This window comes from Sabethes cyaneus, chromosome 2 (assembly GCF_943734655.1).
Source record: "Sabethes cyaneus chromosome 2, idSabCyanKW18_F2, whole genome shotgun sequence".
In the NCBI taxonomy this organism is placed as follows: Eukaryota; Metazoa; Arthropoda; class Insecta; order Diptera; family Culicidae; genus Sabethes; species Sabethes cyaneus.
In genome coordinates, this window is record NC_071354.1 from 231094594 (window position 1) to 231114922 (window position 20329).

The 20329-nt window shown below is 38.5% G+C and overlaps 3 protein-coding genes across 3 annotated transcripts; all 3 read left to right on the top strand.

Annotated features, from left to right (window-relative positions):
* Nucleotides 1-5512: 5512 nt before the first annotated feature.
* LOC128736765 (brachyurin-like) lies at nt 5513-6409 on the top strand. Its single transcript, XM_053831251.1, has one exon. The coding sequence runs from the start codon at nt 5522-5524 to the stop codon at nt 6407-6409; it is 888 nt and encodes a 295-aa protein (XP_053687226.1). The 5' UTR covers nt 5513-5521.
* Nucleotides 6410-6988: 579 nt separating this feature from the next.
* On the top strand, nt 6989-7876 carry LOC128734901 (brachyurin-like). The gene has a single exon (XM_053829299.1). The coding sequence runs from the start codon at nt 6992-6994 to the stop codon at nt 7874-7876; it is 885 nt and encodes a 294-aa protein (XP_053685274.1). The 5' UTR covers nt 6989-6991.
* An 11553-nt stretch (nt 7877-19429) lies between these two features.
* LOC128736766 (brachyurin-like) lies at nt 19430-20329 on the top strand. The gene has a single exon (XM_053831252.1). It carries the CDS (start codon nt 19430-19432, stop codon nt 20327-20329), a length of 900 nt encoding a protein of 299 aa, XP_053687227.1.

Genomic DNA, 20329 nt, shown 5'->3' on the forward strand with positions numbered 1-20329 from the left:
GCAGTATCTATTCCTTAACGGTTGCCTATTAATATCAATTATAGTGAGATATTTACTTGCAATTGTTTTTCCGCCTTTTTGATCCATTCTCTCCCTACTATATTTATACTTCTTAGAGTATGACAAAACACGAAATATTTTCGTTTCAATTTCTTCTTACATTTTGATAGTTTCCTTCATCCTTCACTGCTGTCAATCTGCTGTTTTTTATGACCAAGTAGGGGACATTCCTGTTCTATTTCCATTAAGGGGACATAAATGATTAAAATTTTGAAAAAATCATTTTTTATTCTATATTTTGTATCTGCAGTCTTTTCCGCTTATTTCGATATTAATTTTGTAATGATTCGACCACGGGAAGTGGCCGTTAAACGATCATACACATGAGCATTCTAGTGCGGCGTGGAATAACCTCGACGGAATGAAACGCCGCTCCTGTAAAAACACGATTTTCAAACTTTATGTACCTTTTTCTCAGAAACTACACAACGTATTGGAACAAAATTTTTTTTTTTGTTTTTGTTGGTAGTAGCTTGGCAAAGACTGTTATAACTTTTGAGCTTTGTAAACAAAATAGCCAGAGAAAAAAGAAAGAGAAGACAACATTTTATTTTTCAGGCATCTTTTCGTGACGAACAGACAGATGGCAAAACGATCATGAAATTGCTGCGGCAAAAGTACAGACAGAGAGATGATATAAAGACGTTGAAACGCGTCGAGAAAACAATGAGAAATAACGAAACAACAATATAAAAACCACGAAAAGACAGCAAACAGACGACAGAAAGATGGTGCAGAGGCGGCGAAAAGGTAACGAAAAGATGATGAAAAAGTGATGACAAGTAGGCGAAAAGCTCTACAATAGACTCTACAATATACAATAGATAGATACAATAGATCTACAATAGACGAACTACATATGTTGGTGGGGAAAATTGAAAGCTCTATTGCAACTAAAGAAACCGCACTAGCAGACTTTCTTGATATTGAAGGAGCATTTGACAACACTTCACATTAATCAATTGAAAAGGCAATGAGTAAGCACGGAGTTAATGATAATATAATCAGTTGGATTCAAGCCATGCTTGCTAGTCGAGAAATTACTGCCCAGCATGGAGGTATGTCCCAAACAAGGAAAACAACTAAAGGTTGTCCTCAAGGTGGGATAGTGGTCGCTAGTCGTTGACTCAATATCTGCTCAATATTTGCTGCTGCTGCTCAATAACATGACTGACAAAGGCTGAGGTGATTGGTTTCGCGGACGCTGTAGCGATTCTCACTAGAGGGAAATTTGATAATGTAATATCCAATAGAATGCAGTCTGCATTAAATTTCACAGCTAAATGTGTGCAGACAGGAAGGCCTAAATATAAATGCCTCCAAAACAACAATCATTCCTTTTACACGCAAAAGGAAATGCACCATTTCGAAATTACAACTCGGTGGTACAGAGAACCAAATGTCCAAAGTAGTAAAGCATTTTGGAATAATATTGGACCAAAAACTGAACTGGAATGCACATATCGAACAGGTTATAAATAAGGCGTCTAGTGCTCTATGGGCCATTGGTAGACCTATGATACACTGGATGTACCTAACGATAATTAGACCAAGGGTAACCTATGCCTCGCTAGTATGGTGGCCCAAAACATCAGAAAAGTCAACGCAAGCTAAGCTCGACAAGCTACAAAGACAGGCATGTGTAATGGTTTGTGGAGCTATGAGAAGTACCCCAACCAAAGCCTTAGAAGCAATTTTACACATTCTTCCAGTTTGCCAGGTGGTTCAATTGGAAGCGGAACAAAGTACCCTAAAGCTAGCTCGCTGTAGAAATATGCAACGGGGCAATATTACGGGTCAAACAAAAATACTGTGCACTGGTAAATAGAATGTATTAGCAGTTGTTTTTAACAGATATTTATATTTCCTAGATCGTAAGATTCGGGCTAGTTCAAAATTAAAACTTGGAAGGATCGTCAACACACACATACAGATACTGTGTACGGAGTATGTCGACTCACATGTCTTAACTCGCTGGTTGCCCTGTCGAAAGAGGACAAAATAACACTATATACTTTCTGAACTCAGATATTTTCAATTTACCACACAACCCTTAATCGGCAGTCAGTCTCAAGTTACACTGCTTAGCAGTTTTTATGGAGGTACTGGACTTGTTTCCGCACTTCTTGGCTCTATAAAGCGAGATTGAAAAGTATGTAATAAAATGCATACAAGGAAAAAAGGGTGAAAAACTCCCACACTTAAGCACCGATAATAAACAACAGTTCGCTCACTCTATTGCGATACTGCAGGAAAAAATGAAATATTTAGTTCCGCAAACGTGGACTGTATCACAATAGATCAAGATATTGGTCGCAGTGATAATATCCATTAAAAAAGGCGAAAAAATAAATCCTTTCTGATAATTTGCAATCGAATCGAAAAGATATTGCGTCAATTTCATATACTGTTACGAACCAAAACCAACCTCAGGTTAAAGATATTAGTATCAGTCAAGCTACAAAAGCAATCTCCACTGACTGTTGCAGTGAGTCTTTGAACCCAGAACCCTTTTGGCATACAAAAAACCGTATTTTCCAGTCTGGAAAACTTCCGTATTAACGAACTATTAATAAAAAACGAAGATCGTATAGATAAAAGAACTAACTTCGAAATTCCATATAGAACAATTGATACCACACGCTAGACTTGGGAACAAGGTGGTCCCGGCTCAAAAATAAACAAATCTACAAGAGCCGGCATCTCCGGTCCTGGAATAGATCAATATGTTCCCATGGGAATCTGGTCGACTGTCTTTCACCCAGTCAGCATTTTCACATGTACATATAATTAAATTGCAAATAAGAGTTACGTACTGATATGTATTCAACAAAATCCTATTCGACGTGCAAAAGCCGCTTATCCGTACCATTTTTGAGGCGATATACGTACTGAGGAATAATTTTGAGCGATACACTTATATAGGTATTTCAACGAATTTGTGTTTAAAATCGTATGTTTGTCAGTTACTAGCATTATAAACGATAGAATATCAACTTGAGCGCGCTTTATTAGGCTTTTTTTTACGAATCCGAGCTTGTTAAGAGATATTTACGATAGTTTTCGTACATTGATATACGAGTTGGTGCTGCCTATGTGTACGCTATTTTAGAATGCGCCCATCATGTCTGCCTGAGGAGAAATTACCGACATGCAAACATTTGCATTTTCTCTGACAGTCAGGCAGCACTCAAGGCAAGGCTCTAAAGACCGCACTATGCAATTCCAAACTGGTGTGGGAATGTATTCTTTCACTGCAACAGCTAGCTCATAAGAACCAGGTCAATCTTTACTGGGTTTCGGGCCTAAGTGGAATTGAAGGAAATGAAAAGGCCGATTTACTGGCACGAAAAGGATCATCGACAAGATTTATAGGACCAGAACCATTTTGTGGAGTCTCGTCAAGTGCTATAAAAACGGAACTTGACGAGTGAGTAAGAACGACCATTAAAGTAAACTGGAATGGCATAAATGGACTACGACAATCAAAAAGGTTTATAGATCCTAATATCAGGAAAAGCCAAACATTGCTTAGGCTCAACAAAAAAGACCTAAGTACAATGACAGGACTAATCACCGGTCACTGCCCGAGCAAACATCATCTTATGAGGATAGGCAAGCTCAATGAGGAGACTTGCCGCTTCTGCAATCTTGAGAGTGAGACCTCGGAACACCTGCTCTGCGAATGACGAGTATTAATACAACGCAGACTGCGTATCCTCGGGAAGGGAATCCTAGAACCTTCCGGTATCTGGAATAAAAATCCCATTGAAGTACTTAACTTCATACGAAGTGTAGTACCGAACTGAGATACATGTGCAATCTGACACGGCCGTCAACTCGTCAATAGTGATGAGCCAAGAGTATGCACTTAGATTAAGGTGGAGTATACCACAATAGATCTCTATTATTGGTCGCAGTGGTTCGTTCTCCTACAAAAGAAAAAAAGGCGAAAAACTGATGAAAATAAAAGTCGAAAGACGACAAAAATACGATGAAAGCACCGAATAACAACGCCAGAGGAATGAAATTAATGGAGGTCGTAAGAAATTGTGCTGGTACGAGAAGACTGTCACTTTTTCTGACGTACTTCCCAAGCAAAGACATCAAACTATTTATTTATCTATTTATTTATTGTCGTCAATCAAAATCGAATCGTCTCAAATCGAATTTTGAGAAACACTGGTCTAGGTTTAATATTCGTAAATGGGATAGTGACGTCCATTGTCTACTAATTCAACTATTCGTGCTAGAAGTATTCGATTAAAACGACTCGAATATTTCTTTTATTATTCGATTAGTTGAATTAATCGAACGATTAACAGTCATCTCTATTCGTAAAGAATCTTCAACCTGTTGGGACAGGGAGACTCTGTCACTTTTTTTAAAGAAAGTAATCAAAATCACAGGAAATAAATGAAGTATTTACCCATCATCCCTGCCTATGAAGCTAGGCGATCACGAAGAAAGTGTATGATGATATTTGACCATGAAACTTTTCGTTAATTTTCCACTAGTTAGCGATTGTAAAAGACAAATATAATAGAAACCAGCCAGGCTTGGCAAACACTTTTCCCTTCGATTTTTCTCTATTGATTACTGCAGTTCAGCCAAGCAAAATTTGGAAACGTGATGTATAGGGTGTTTGCAGACTTAGTTATTACCTACAATATTGCTGAAGTAAGCATTACTAAGCCTTTTGTATTTATGGCGCTATAAGGCTGTTACCCTCTTGGTAGCAAAAAGCGCGCTTTTTTGCTACCAACGGCATTGCAACCCTACTGCGTCGTAAATACTAAAGATAAAACTTTACTTTCTTCAACAATATTATAGATAATTACCAGCTCTATAAATGCTCCAAACACCACTTTTTCGAATTCTGCTTGGCTGAGCTGCAGTAATCAAAAGAGCAAAATCGAAGCGAAAAGTGTATGCCAAGTCATAGCTTAATCTTTTATGAATCGATCGGTATCCAAATCATCAAAATCCATTCATAATTGGCAGAGCAATTAGCTATTAGTTGCGGTAAGAAGTAGGACTATGATACGTCAATTAATAAATCACCCAAGTTGTATGCTTTTTCTTGATCGGCACATAATCAAATGGCTGCCTAACGACGAACCTTTAGGTTTAAACTGAATTTACTGCAGTCGAACTTCGCTTTCCTCCTGGTATCTTTCCTCAATTGTAAATTCGCATTGTGCAATCGGACCGAGATACCGCAGTACAAGTTCATATGAATTTATAATCCAACTGTGCGTTGGGTCACATATAATCTACGGAAGTACGAATCGTGTCAATCCTATCAGTGGGGCACGTTATCAAATCCTATTAAACAGAGGATGATAAATCTTTCATTTCCGTTTCTCCGGGAAGAAATTCGTCAATGACGATAATCTAGATTGTTAAGTATAAAAGCAATCAATTTTAATTCCAAATCCGTAGTCTTTCGCCGGCCAAAATGAAGAGTGTCCTGTTGGTAGTTGCAGCTTTGGCTGTGGTTAGTGCTGAATGGATCGAAGTCAATTGGTCCCAGGTTAAACCGATCGAAGAATTCGACCATTACTGGGCTCGTATACCGCAGGAATGGCAGTTCTTGCGAAAACTAACGCCATCTCGCCGTGTCACCAATGGACAGGAGGCCACTCGTGGTCAATTCCCGTACCAAGTTGCACTGCTCAGTAATTTTGCCGGTGGTACCGGTCTCTGCGGAGCAACAGTTTTGACTAATCAATACATTCTAACTGCGGCTCATTGTGTCCAGAATGCTCAAGGAGGACTTGCCATTGTCGGAGCTTACGACCGTACGGTCAATGAGGCATCTCAGCAGAGAATCGGATACGGAGCAAGTGGCATCAGAATCCACGAAGGATATACTGCCACCAACATCAGAAACGACGTCGCCGTTGTACGCTTGGACAATTCCATTATTTTCGGTAATTGGATAACGCCAGTTCGCATCCCCAACTCGGCCGATAGCCGTCATTTCGCGGGACAAACCGGAACGGTGTCCGGATTCGGACGGTTTTCCGATGCCAGTACGTCTACGTCCGCTCTAATTCGGTTCGCTAGCAACCCCATCCTGACCGAGGCGGACTGTTTGCAGCGTTGGGGCAACAATGGTAACCTGATCCAGCCGCAGAACATTTGTCTCTCCGGCGAAGGAGGCCGTTCGGCTTGTAACGGTGACTCCGGTGGTCCACTGACCATCACTGAGGATGGCAACACACTGCAGGTCGGCATCGTTTCGTTTGGATCGGCCGCTGGCTGCTCGATTGGAATGCCGTCGGTGTACGCGCGTGTCACCCATTTCCGCCAGTGGATCGTTAACAATTCCGATTATCAATAAGAAGTATTTTAATTCTAAACAAATTATGTATTTTTCTTGATGGTTTTTAAGCCTTAGTCTTACCTTGAAAACACGGAAAAGCTACAATTTTATCACTGAATAGAAGATAGGGAAAATGTGATTTTTGAAGAAGCACACTGTACTTAACACACAAATAATTTTTTCCTAAAGGCTTCATTTGATCCTACATGATACTGAAAATAAGTTACAGGAAATTGAAAATCACGCTCTTTATTTTTTTCTCAATCTGACGAAGGGGCAAAAATAAAACACCTCAGATAATATGCGATCAAATCAAGATAATGCGACAATTTTGTAAATATATTTGGTAGGAACCAAATCCAACTTCAGGTTCAAAGATAATCGAGGGAAATACGCATTGTTACAACCATATCAGTAACTCATGTTATCAAGCCTCCAGTTCAATCGTCTACTTACGTATAATAAATCGTCAGTTTTCCCGATTCTCGCAAAGCACAGGAGCTTCTCACGATAATCGTCACTAAAGATAAACCATTGGCCATTAGTATAAAAGCGACTAACTAACGGGTCTGAAACTGTAGTTTACTTACTTCGTCGAAAATGAAGACCGTCCTGTTGGTGATCGCCGCTTTGGCAGTGGCTAGTGCTGAATGGATCGAAATCGATTGGTCCCAGGTTAAGCCGATCGAAGAGTTCGACCACTACTGGGCTCGTATTCCGCAGGAATGGCAGTTCCTGCGCAAGCTGACGCCATCTCGCCGTGTCACCAATGGACAGGAGGCCACTCCCGGTCAGTTCCCGTATCAAATCGCTCTGCTCAGTACCTTCGCCGGTGGTACCGGTCTCTGCGGAGGATCTGTTTTGACCAACAACTACATCCTGACTGCTGCCCATTGTGTCCAGAATGCTCAGGGAGGAACCGCCATCATTGGAGCCCATAACCGCAATGTCATTGAGGCATCTCAGCAGAGAATTGCCTTCGGATCAGGTGGTATCACGATTCACGCAGGATACACTCCAACCAACATCAGAAACGATATTGCCGTAGTACGATTGAACAGTGCCATTGCTTTCAATGACCGTGTCCAGCCTGCTCGTATCCCTGCTTCAGGAGATGGCCGTACCTTCGCCGGATTGACCGGAACCGTTTCCGGATTTGGACGTACCAGTGATGCCAGCCAGGCCACTTCCGCTGTAGTGATGTTCACTAGCAATCCCATCATGACCGAGGCCGACTGTCTGTCAAGCTGGGGCAACAACGCCAACATCATCCAGGCTCAGAACATTTGCCTGTCCGGAGAGGGCGGTCGCTCATCATGTAACGGAGACTCCGGCGGTCCGCTGACCGTTGCCGATGGTGGCTCCCTGCAGGTCGGTATCGTTTCGTTCGGATCGGCCGCTGGCTGCTCGATTGGAATGCCGTCGGTGTACGTGCGCGTTTCGCACTTCCGTCAATGGATCGTTGATAATTCCGATTTTTCGTAAAAAGTTTTGAGTGATTGTTGTCACGCGGAAAAATATTATCCTTAAAACGAACCTCCGAAGAAAAATTCTGAAGAACTGTGTTCTATGTTCTCATTAAATTGTCGATAGTATTTTTAAACTTTGTTTTGAGAATTTTTATTTGCATCAGTATGTGAATCATACCCGTTTATATGACCAACTGTTCGACAGTACTGATTTATGTGTGTGCCTAAAAATTTAGTGGGAGAAAAGTTTAGTTCGAATTCGATTACAATCCGCTCCTGTTACAGCTCAGTTCAATCCATCTCATTGTTTGGTAAAAAGGAATGAATTGCAAACCTATGTAAGTGTTGCTTGAATGACTCGCTCCCTGTCTAATTTTCCGCTCTTGTTCCTTCACGTCTTATCTCGCACTGGAGATACTATAAAACACCTGTGTTTCAACACTGTTTTCTACCATTTCCTTCGTCTATTGAAACAACAATCGTAATAAAAATTTATTTAAATATCTAATTTCATTAATAGCCATTCATCACAAAAACATGAGATTTTAAATTTTTCAACTGTTCAATAGTTTGCTATGAAAATTTAAATGCCTTGAATTATTCTTTTTCTCATAATGCATATCATTTTTATTCACGTTTTAGAGTTTGTCGCACAATATTTGGTTTTACAGAAGGTAATAATGAATTAATCTAGGTTATCATTTACAACATTGGTTCGCATTGATTCGCCAATAGTTGAAAGCACCATTCATTGGGACATATGGAATGGTAGTTGAAAATTTATGCTGGTTAAAGGGCCATTTTAATGTTCTCTGTCCTTGTCAAGTTTTCTTGACTTCCAGCAGAAAATCAAACCTAACCGTCTATAATAAAATATCCGAAAGGATATATAATAAATTTTCAGCAGTTTCCCTAGTTGTGCAGCATGTGCGCATTAAATTTTATTGTACATATTGGAATTAGTGATTAGTGGCTTAAACTCACCCGCCATTGAAATTTTGCGATTTTTGAAAACCAGTTTCGTTATTCTCGTTGAAACAGGACCACTTCTGATACGAGGTCTTCAAATATTGAAACTTTTCTACTAGATTGGTTGAAAATGGTTAAAATAAGAACTAAAATTTTAATACCTAGAAACAGTGGACCCCTCGTTCGCGAAGGGGCAAAAGCCTAAGTAAAGCTTTGGGCTTAAACCATCATCAGACATTACCCTTCTTTATCGACAGACTTCACATCCGGCTCTTAGAGTACAGGAAAGTTACGGGACCAGTGTAACAATCCTACTGACTCTATCCAGCAAGCACCGCCTAGCCGAGATTCGAACATACGACGACTGGCTTGTTAGGCCAGCATCGTACCTCGAAGCTAACTGGGCGGTTAACCGAAAAATTCTACTTTTTTTAAACAGTCGGGCTCCTTGGTGAGCGAGGGGTCCACTGCTTCGAGGTATTAAAGTGTAATTCTTATTTTTTAGCCATTTTCACCCAATCACAAAGATCCAATATTTGAAGACTTATTAAACAAAATAAATATATTCAATTAGTTCGTTTTTATCACAATTTGATTGCAAAGCCAAAAACCCGATTTAATCCACCTAGTGGTGAAAGGAACCTTTGTTATACGGTCTTACTTGCTCTTTGAGATCGAAATCGACAAGTCTTCGGTACATAATTCATCTATTGGTTAACGTTGCGTAGTGCGTTGGTTTTCATAAAATTTTTGGAAATTGAATAAGTTTACAAAATTTGAACAAAATAGCAGCACTTATAAATTTTGATAGATCCTTTTTTCATGAAATTACTGAGTAAGGATAAGTTGGTTGTTACTAATTTGAGTAAGTGCAAATAAAAGCAAGTTGTAAGAGGAAATATTATTCTTTAACATATACATTGCGTAGTAAAGGTCTAATTTATAGGTTTTTGAACTATGCATAAATTCCTGTAATGCCATTCTTTTTGATTGACATCAATAAATTTCATCAATTTTTATTAACCTTCAATTACTCACGCATTTTGTACAACACGTGTAGGTTTTTGAATGCCATATTGTTAAAAAGTTACAAATCGCTGTTTAACTAACGTATATTCTTCAATTACCTTGTTATGAGCAAAATGTCATAATTATTCAATGCATTAATATTTTAAATTGTTGGGAAAATAGATCAGCATAAACTGATATCACAGAAACGAAGCAGTCAGCATGTGAGGTGTACCGCAATTGACCCCAACTGGAATTTTCTCTCGTTTCTTCATATGGAAAAATGGTGTCTGTATGCAGCAAAACTATCAGCCAATGTGAAATGTTTAAAATGTATCCGTCTGCTGGTAGTCTAGTAATTCGGGGTCAAAATTTGGGTATTTTTTATAATCAAAGTTCTACAGTTCCTAAACAAGCAAACATAGAGGTATGCTATTTTCAGCAAAGTTGTGTATTTTTACTATTTGCACAATTTTGTAGTACATGAACAAGTCATACAATAATTACAAAAAGAGCTAAAATAGAAAAACTGATTTTGCAAATTCATATACAATAAATAAGATTTTGCTATCTTCGCTGAATAGATAGAAGGTTACTGTATTTAACAAAATTTCTTGAAATTAGATGCTCTAAACCTTTGCAGAACATATCAATATGTTATATTGAAACTGAAGAAAAATAATTTTTATATTTCACTTTTAGGGGGATTAATCAAAATTTAAATTCTACCAGACGATAGAGCTTTCAATTTCAAGAAACTCTTCCGAAGGTTCCATAAACCTAAAACCATGTTTTCCCAGTCAAAATTCTAGTGCGCATGTCTTTTTGGCTTTGGGTCATTGTGCGCGCGAGTAACCGTATTACAAAAGTTGGCGCGAGTGTTGGAGGATTTGATCTTTTGATCGGCAAAGCCGATTCTTCTGAAATTTTGCAGATATATTTGCAGCATTAAAATCTCTAATTTGATGCCAAAATAATTCAAATTACATAAATCATCTTAGATGAAATCGTTATAAATTATTGTAAATTTTAATATGTTGTATTCAATTGCTCATAACTTTCAAATTAAACGTCCAATCAAAAAACAAATCAATAGTGATCTATTAGGTTATGTTACCTTTCAAATGAGACTAATAGCGCCTAAATCGGTTTAGTCATCTCTAAGAAACAGGCGATAATTATTACCTTGTCAAAACAGGTTTTTTAAGCATAACTTTTAAACTACTAGTTTGTTTTCAATACAATTTACCAAAAAAATTTAGTGTTAACTAGAGCTTTCATTCGATACCAAAATCATTGAAATCGATCATTTGGTTCCGGAGAAAATCGTGTCACGTAATTTTCACTTTTTTACTTATAACTTTTAAACGAAATGTCGAACCTCGAAGCAATTCAATAGTGATATACTAGGCAATAATACCTTTCAAACAAAAGTAACAAAAGTAACAAATCGGTTCAGCCATCTCCGAGAAACAGGCGATAGGAAAGTTGCGCCCCGCACATACATACACACATACACACACACACACACAGACATTGCTCAGTTCGTCGAACCCTGTCGATTGGTATATGTGGCTCGGCCCTCCGGGCCTCGGATCAATTTCGTGTTTTTCGACCAATTCCTAAACCTTTGTTATGTATAACAAAGGTAAAAACATAATTCTGAAAAGATACTCACAAGGAAACATCATTATCGTTCTCAGGATTAGAGTTTAACCATACACACCATAGTGTAGTCCTGTCGATCCAGAACTTCACTGCACTGCTCCTATAGGTGTAGCCTAAGGAACTTTTTTGAGAAAACTTGGCTTGAAATTTGTATAGGAATGTGACTCAATGGAGGCGCATGGTACAATGCGAATAACACTTGAGTAACAGAATATTGTTTGAAAAAGAATGATTTTATTATGCAACAAGCGTTTCCAAAATCACTTTCCACAAAACGGGACACCGCAGTTTGAAAGTGAGATCTGCGTTCAAACTGCTGTAATCACTGTCGTAAGATAGAGCAACGTCGACAATTGTCAAATTTCCTTGACTGCAAATAATGTTCCGCTTTCTGGGCTTTCGTTGAATGTTATTAATGTGAGCGATGCTATGTTGCCGTCCATCCCCGTTGGACCGGACAGGATACCCGCCATTCTCCTCAAGAAATGAACCCCAGGCTTGCTTACTCCTTTTCGTCATCTTTACAATTTGTCTGTAACGGCGTTTATGTTTTCGGTTCATAAAGGTGCGTTTAGATTGGCCACATGTGGCATGCAACTTTTTCCAAACTGTTGCGCGATGTTTCCAAGCAACATGGCAACGTATCACAAATGTTCAGGTGCCAACAGAAGCAACATTGACCAATAACTAGCCAATAACATGTCACATACCGCATGTTGCATCCCACATATTGTCAAAAAATTGCCCAGTTTAAACGCACCATAAAAAGGTGATAAAAAGGACATCTATAATTATCCAGGTATCGCCGCTTTGTGTGCGGCATCCAAGATATTCGAAAAAGTAATTTTGGGACCAGTGATCTACCATTGTAAGCAATTCATCGACGATTCTCAACACGGATTCATGCCACGTCGATCAACCACGCTGAATCTCCTTTCATTTACGACTTATGCTACGGATGCCATGTCGATGCGAGATATCGATAAAAGAGCATAAAAACGAAAAGGCTACGAAAAGGGAAGGATGGAATTCCGACCGAACTTCTGAAAGTGGCGAGTGAGAAGCTACACAAAGCAATCTAAGCTACGATCAAAAAAATCTGGTCGGAAGAAGAAATGCCATCAGACTAGCTTCATGGTCTCATTTCCCCGATTTATACGAAGGGACACCGACTCGATTATAGTAACTATCGGGACCGATCGATCGGGAAGATCGACTACGGATCAAATGTTCACGTTGCGTCAAATCCTTGACAAATTTCGGGAATACAAGTTGCGGACTCACCATCTGTTTGTGGATTTTAAGGCAGCGTACGATTCAGTGAAAAGAAATGAATTATGGCAGATAATGCTCGGACACGGCTTTCCGCCCAAGCTAATAAAACTGTGTCGTATAAAGCTAGACAAATCAAAATCAAGCGTCAGATTAGCTGGTGTGGTGCAATATCAGATGCATTCGTGACGTTAGACGGATTGAAACAAGACGAAGCACTCTCTAACCTACTGTTTAATATAGCACTTGATGGGGCGATACGAAGAGCAGGCGTGCAAAGGAATGGAACCATCATCACTAAATCGCACATGCTCCTAGCCTTGATGTTGTTTATAAAGCTATTGTAGTGGGAATTGTGCCTTTCAAAAGAGAATCTGCGAGAATCGGACTGATCATATACACTGCCAAAACGAAGTAGCGTAATCCGGGGGCAAATTGATCACGTTTTTCAGGAAATTTTTAATATCTTCGTTATTTTAAGTTTATTTCACTCAAAATTATTTTAAAAAATGTTTAACTGCAAAACATCGCTTTGGGGTGAAATTGATCAACCTATTTTTTCATCGTTTTTTAGACTAATATATACTAAAATGCATGGAAATTGACTAATTTCTTTAGTTACGGCAATTTCAATGAAAATTTAAAACTTGTGTCCTCACATAAAACATATTTTTACTTCGTCCGAGCGAGTAAGTAGGAAGTATTATTTCAGCAATTTATTGTTATTCGTAACAGCAGTTTTATGTATTATTTTGACTGGTAATTGTATAATGAACTAAATGATAATTCTCTTCTTGGTAGTATTTTGATGAGAAATAATAAAAAAAAAGTTTAAAGAAAAATCGAAAGGAAAACATTATATTAGATTACATTACCACATGGTAGCCATGGTTACCGGGTTAAGAGATAAGCTGTTTTCGTGGTACTTTTTTGGAAAATTGGTTTTTATCATTTGTTTCATTAACAATACAACGATCACTGTTTTGGATCGCAAACTGTCGGCGGGGTTTGAGTTAGATGTTTACCGTTCATTAATATTGTTTGGATGCATGAAAAATTTGTTTGTTTATGTTGCAAGAGAATAGAAACAAATATGATGCGAATATGAATTTTAATAAAAAAGTAATTTAATGAGCAATCCTTTAAGAATTCTCGATAAAATAAACCATTAGATGATATTTCAACATAATAAACAAAAGAAGGTATAAATTTTATTTCATAATACCGCCAAATTTTGAGTTTGTTTGAGCTGTACGTTTGATCAATTTCACCCCGGTGATCAATTTGCCCCCGAATTGCGGTACATAGTTGCTGGCGGAGAGCGTGGAAGTCTGAATGATGTTGGATCCGAGGTGGAAATAGATGGGGAACGGTACGAGGTTGTCGACGAATTCACATATCTGTGAACTCTGGTAACATGCAACAATGACGTCACCCGAGATCTGAAGAGACGTATTGCTGCTGCAAATAGAGCTTTCTACGCACTCCGTAGCAACCTAAAGGCCCGAAGTTTGCGGACGCGTGAAAAAATAGCTATGTACAAAATATTAATATTGCCGGTGGCCATCTACGGTCATGAGTCATGGATGTTGAGAGAAGCAGATAGGCGTATACTTGGGGTATTTGAACGAAAAATTTTGCGGTCAATATTTGGCGACAAGATGGAAATCGACGAATGGCGTAGACGCATGGATCATGAGTTGTACGTGGTGTATCGGCTTCGAGGTAGACCACGCACTCGTTGGGTGTGTGCGATCGAGGAAGATGCACGCGCAGCAAGAGTGCAGGGTGATTAGAGACTGACAGCCCAAAACCGAGAATCCTGGAAATCACTGATACATTCGGCTAGAATCCGCTATAATATGGATTGTCGGCCAATAAAGTAAAGTAAGTAAGGTGGAAGTGGATCGGACACACTGAGGAAAAGAGCAAACGAGATCTAGAAAGAAGCTTTCGACAGAAAGCCGCTATGGCAACGTAGAAAAGGCAGACCCAGAGACTCATGGCGATGCAGCTTAGCAAACGACATCCGGGCTGTTGACGAGAACCTGTCCTGGCGACAGGTGCAAGCCATGGTGGGTAAACCGTTGGCAGTGGAGATCTCTGATTTCATCACTTTGCTCTGCTGGAAAGGAGGACATGGAACATTGTCCAAGCAAAAAGACACTCTAAATTATATCTTCATATACTAATGTACTAAAAATGGTTTTCTTGTTGTCACGGCAGGCATTTTTTTGCCAATTTCAAAACCTTAGCTGTAACACATTTTATTACGGCCGCATTAACAGCGTTCAGCGCAGTAACACGACTTGGCGGCATTTTGCGTTTTCCGTAATTTTGCCCCTTTTACCGCATCTAGACATATGGAAAATAAACCAGAGCAACAAACGACAATCGGTGCTGCGACCTGAGATGTAGAATGGCAGAATAAACTTTGTTTGAATAAAACACGGCCTACTGCTCGACAGGGTTAAAGTTTAAAGTCAATCTGGACGCCCTTCCTGCGTCACCGACGGCACGCCTCTTGTGGTAGGAACAGAAACCATTTAAAATAACTTTGTTTATCTGTTTATGAAGAAAAACTGGTGCAAATCTCGTCAAAATATTCCATCACGTTGCGGTGCAGTACAGAATGGAACTTGAATAACATAAAAAAAACTCTTGCAAGACACCTGGAAAATCTAATAATCTAGATTGTCTTGATCAAAGTTGGTTAAAGTACTAAAAATACCTAAATCAGCAGAGAACTTTCAAGAAAGCCGGAACTAGGGACCGAGTGCTGTGGAGAAAGATATTGAGATGCGTAAAGACCAATTCTGGCAACTCCAAACCACGCGGAATACCCTCGCTCAAGAAGGCTATAGGTCTTACAGTGCCAGTAAACATCCGAATCGGCACTTGAAGCACAATTTGGTAACAAAGAAGCGTACTAGGCATTTATACGAGCAAGTTTTGACGAAATTCAACAGATGTATTATGATTGACGACGAATTTTTAGCTTTTTGCCTTTCTACTATATAAATATATAGTATAAAGGTATAGAAATCACTTGGAAAACCGAAAATGGAAAGAAGGTCCTGCGGGCCGAATGTTATATACCATTCGACTCAGTTTCGAAAACTGAGCATTTTCTGTGTGTGTGTATGTATGTGTGTGTGTGTGTGTGTGTGTGTGTGTGTGTGTGTGTGTGTATGTAACGCTTTTAATCTCACTCACTTTTCTCGGAGATGGCTGGACCGATTTTAATGTTCTTAGTATCAAATGAAAGGTCTAGATGTCCCATTGATCGCTATTGAATTTCATACTGATCGGACTTTTAGTTCAAAAGTTATGTATAAAAATACGAAAAATATGGGACTTCGTTATCTCATAGATCCCTTAACCGATTTGAACAAAATTGATTGCATATGAAAGAGGAGCCTTACAAACCCTTAACTTCCAAATTTCATGATGATTGGACATGTAGTTTGAAAGTTACATAAAGAAATGTGAAAAAATAGTATTTAAAACATATTTTTGTAACATTTAAGAATTAATTCAATGAAAAACATCACACATTTTATTATTATTTGAAAATTACTGCTGAGATCTATCAAACGAAACCGAGTTATTTAAAATCGGACGGTTCATTCAAAAGTTATTCAAACTTTAACACTTAAGCACCGTATATTAAACCGTTAAAACGTGTGAAATCAAAACGTATCAATCAAATGTTGATTGAATTCAATGTGTGCGATGTATGTATGTATGTGTGTATGTATGTATGTATGTATGTATGTATGTATGTATGTATGTATGTATGTATGTATGTATGTATGTATGTATGTATGTATAAATGTATGTATGTATGTATGTATGTATGTATGTATGTATGTATGTATGTATGTATGTATGTATGTATGTATGTATGTATGTATGTATGTATGTATGTATGTATGTATGTATGTATGTATGTATGTATGTATGTATGGATGTATGTATAAATGTATGTATGTATGTATGTATGTATGTATGTATGTATGTATGTATGTATGTATGTATGTATGTATGTATGTATGTATGTATGTATGTATGTATGTATGTATGTATGTATGTATGTATGTATGTATGTATGTATGTATGTATGTATGTATGTATGTATGTATGTATGTGTATGTGATGACAATTTGCAATGAAATTCAAGAAAAGTGAGAAACATGTCAATAGTCAGAAGTTTTTGAAGCCTCTTAGTGGAATATGACCTCTGAAATAAAAGAAAAGAAAAAAACTTTTACCGACTAAATTCCACTATTTAATATTTATTCGCGACAGATACGTATACGCTTTGAAATAAGACACTGATGAAGCCTGCACGTCGTAGGCGAACTACGTATCTGTCGCAAATAAATATTAAATAGCGGGATTTAATTGCAAAGTTTTTTCTTTTCTTTGATTTTAGATTTCAATTGTCATTTTCTTCACTTGCTGTTACTCACAATTGTACACGAAAAGCAAAAAGCGGAGAAAAGCAGTTAATTTAAGTATATAAGTATAGTGGTGTATAGGATCAAAATACTAGTGAGTTGATTTTTCCAAATAAATTTATACAAATTTCAAACAAATTTTGCGCATCAATATATGCTCTTTTCAATCCATAGATACTAGAGCTTAGAAATGTTATATGAAAAATAGGAAGTAAACTTTGCACGGTAGTAACTTTGTAAGATTTGTTTTCGTTAGTGACATTTTAAAGGACAGATGTCTTATGTCATGTATCATGTTTTAATAAATAAATCAAAAATGACAAGCACTGGAAATCATATCGATCATATTTCCTATTCTCAAGCATGTTTATGGTTCAGCTTTTGCACTATTTTTCGACCTCATCTTGTTTTCCTAACCCTCTAACATTGTAAAAACGATGCGATCAAGCTAATGACTATCTTTTCATGAAAGTACATTCAAAAGAAGCTCAAGTTTTGATTTCCATGCAAAAATAATTATCTGAAGGAGCGCCAGCTAAGAAAAAGTTCAATTTCTCTTTTTCATATCTAATGCTCTATTCAGTTATTTTTTTGATTCAGATATATTGCACAATTGAAGCCAAGCAAACTAATAGTAAAATTTTGAGATTAATCATTTTGTTGTCGAAATCCTTTTTCTTCAAAAGTGAAGTATATAATAATTTTTCTGAACTCTTGTTTTTCAAAGATGCTAACTTTGGACGCATGGTATTAATATCAAAATATCAAAAAAAAATCTACCCTTTGGGCTAAAACCACTCAAAAAAATATCAAAAAATCTGCTATGAACATATATTTCATATTGTCAGTTCAAAACAAGTTTCGTATGTGGCTCTGAAACCCAAAAGTTAAGGCCGACCGATTATAAATAAGGTGTTCATCAAATAACATAAATGACGCTTACAAGTATTTACGCACCCAAGGAAAGAAAATATAATTATTCTACGCAATACGTTGTGAATTTTACTGGCAAATAAGGAATTTGAGGAATACGGAACGGATATTTAAAAATATAGTCAAGTTAATTATAGATGTTCCTGAGAAATTAAATAATGGTTATTGTGGCAGTAGAAAGGCTAGGTCACGCCGCTAGGTGGATTAATTCGGGTTTTTTTGCTATCTATCACTACTCTAAAGTGGTGTTCGAGTAGTATGCAGCTAATAATGTCAATTTCGTACCAAAAGAGGTGAACCCTCCAAATTGTCCGGAGTTTCGATCCGTTGGAAAAATTGGGAGAATTGTCAAACACCGAATTCGATGAAGCGGGGGGATAGTCAACAGTGGCAAAGAAATGCGTTCAAAGTGGAAGAAGCATGCTTATTCAGTCGCATCCTCAACTGTGCGGGGAATGATCACTTCTATCAAGGGAAATGGCATGATGTAATGCTATGAAACTTAAAGCTGAATAAAAATACTGCAATTCAATCATTTATGGATTTTTAGCGACTCTCCGGCGGCGAATTATAAGTTGTTCTATGCATCCAGACTAACTTTTAGCCAGGTTTTAGGTTCACTAATAAGGATGCCGCGTTATTTCAGTACTTACTACTTATTTAGAACGTAGTTTTGTATTCCAGTAAGGTTTCCACTCATGGCTGTTTGTCATCATCATCCAGACTCTTAACACGGAGTTGGTTATTAAAAAGATCTTAACTGAATAATGTCTCTGTCATTATTATTGAAAACAAAATATAAAGATAAAGAGCTTTTTATTCTGGGCACTGGTTGGCAGTTAATGTTTGTCCATTCGAGTTCGTGAAAAGCTGAATAGAAAATGAGCCGACTATGCCTAGCGACCAACTTTGAGGTTTCAACTTAATTTACTTTATGCAACCGGATTTCGCTTTCATCGTTATATCTTTCCATTGGTAATTGTAAATTAGTATTGTGCAATCGAAACAAGATACGACAGTACAAATGCAAACAAATTTGTAAACCAACTGATCGTGGGGTCACATATAATCAGCGGAAGTATGAAATATATCATTCCTATCAAGTGGGCATGCTATCAAGTCCCATTAAATCGAGGATGATAAATGTTCCATTTACGTACCTCTGGGAAGAAATTCGTCAATAACGATAAAACCAATTTGTTTAGTATAAAAGCAAACAATTATAGTTCCGAGTCCGTAGTCTTGCGCCGGCCAAAATGAAGAGTGTCTTGCTAGTAATTGCCACATTGGCTGTGGTTAGTGCTGAGTGGATTGAAGTCGATTGGACCCAGGTTAAACCGATCGAAGAATTCGACCACTATTGGGCTCGTATTCCGCAGGAATGGCAGTTTTTGCGAAAACTAACACCATCTCGTAGAATCACCAATGGACAGGAGGCCTCTCGAGGTCAATTCCCGTATTACGTCGTGGTGCTCAGCGATTTCGCGGCCGGTACCGGTCTCTGCGGAGCAACAGTTTTGACCACCAATTACATCCTAACAGCGGCTCATTGTGTCCATAATGCTCAAGGAGGACTTGTTATTGTTGGAGCTCACGACCGTACCGCTGAGGAAACTCATTCACAACAAAGAATCCTATTCGAAGCAAGTGGCATCAAAATCCACGACGGATATGCTCCAACCAGTGTCAGAAACGACGTCGCTGTTGTACGATTGTTCAACAGCATTACTTACAGTAATTGGGTAACAGTAGTCCGCATCCCGAACTCGGCCGATAGTCGTCATTTCGCGGGACTAACCGGAACGGTGTCCGGATTTGGCCGTACCTCAGATTCCAGCATGGCTGAAGCCGCTGTAATCAGATTCGCTAGCAACCCAATCCTGACCGAGGCGGACTGTTTGTCACAGTGGGGCAACGATGTCAACCTCATCCAGTCACAGCAAATTTGTCTCTCCGGTGAAGGTGGCCGCTCGCCTTGCAACGGTGACTCCGGCGGCCCGTTGACCGTTTCCGAGGGCCCTGGTCTAAAACTGCAGGTCGGTATCGTTTCGTTCGGATCGGCCGCTGGCTGCTCGATTGGAATGCCGTCGGTGTACGCACGTGTCACCCACTTCCGGCAGTGGATCGTTGACAATTCCGATTATCCGATAAATTAA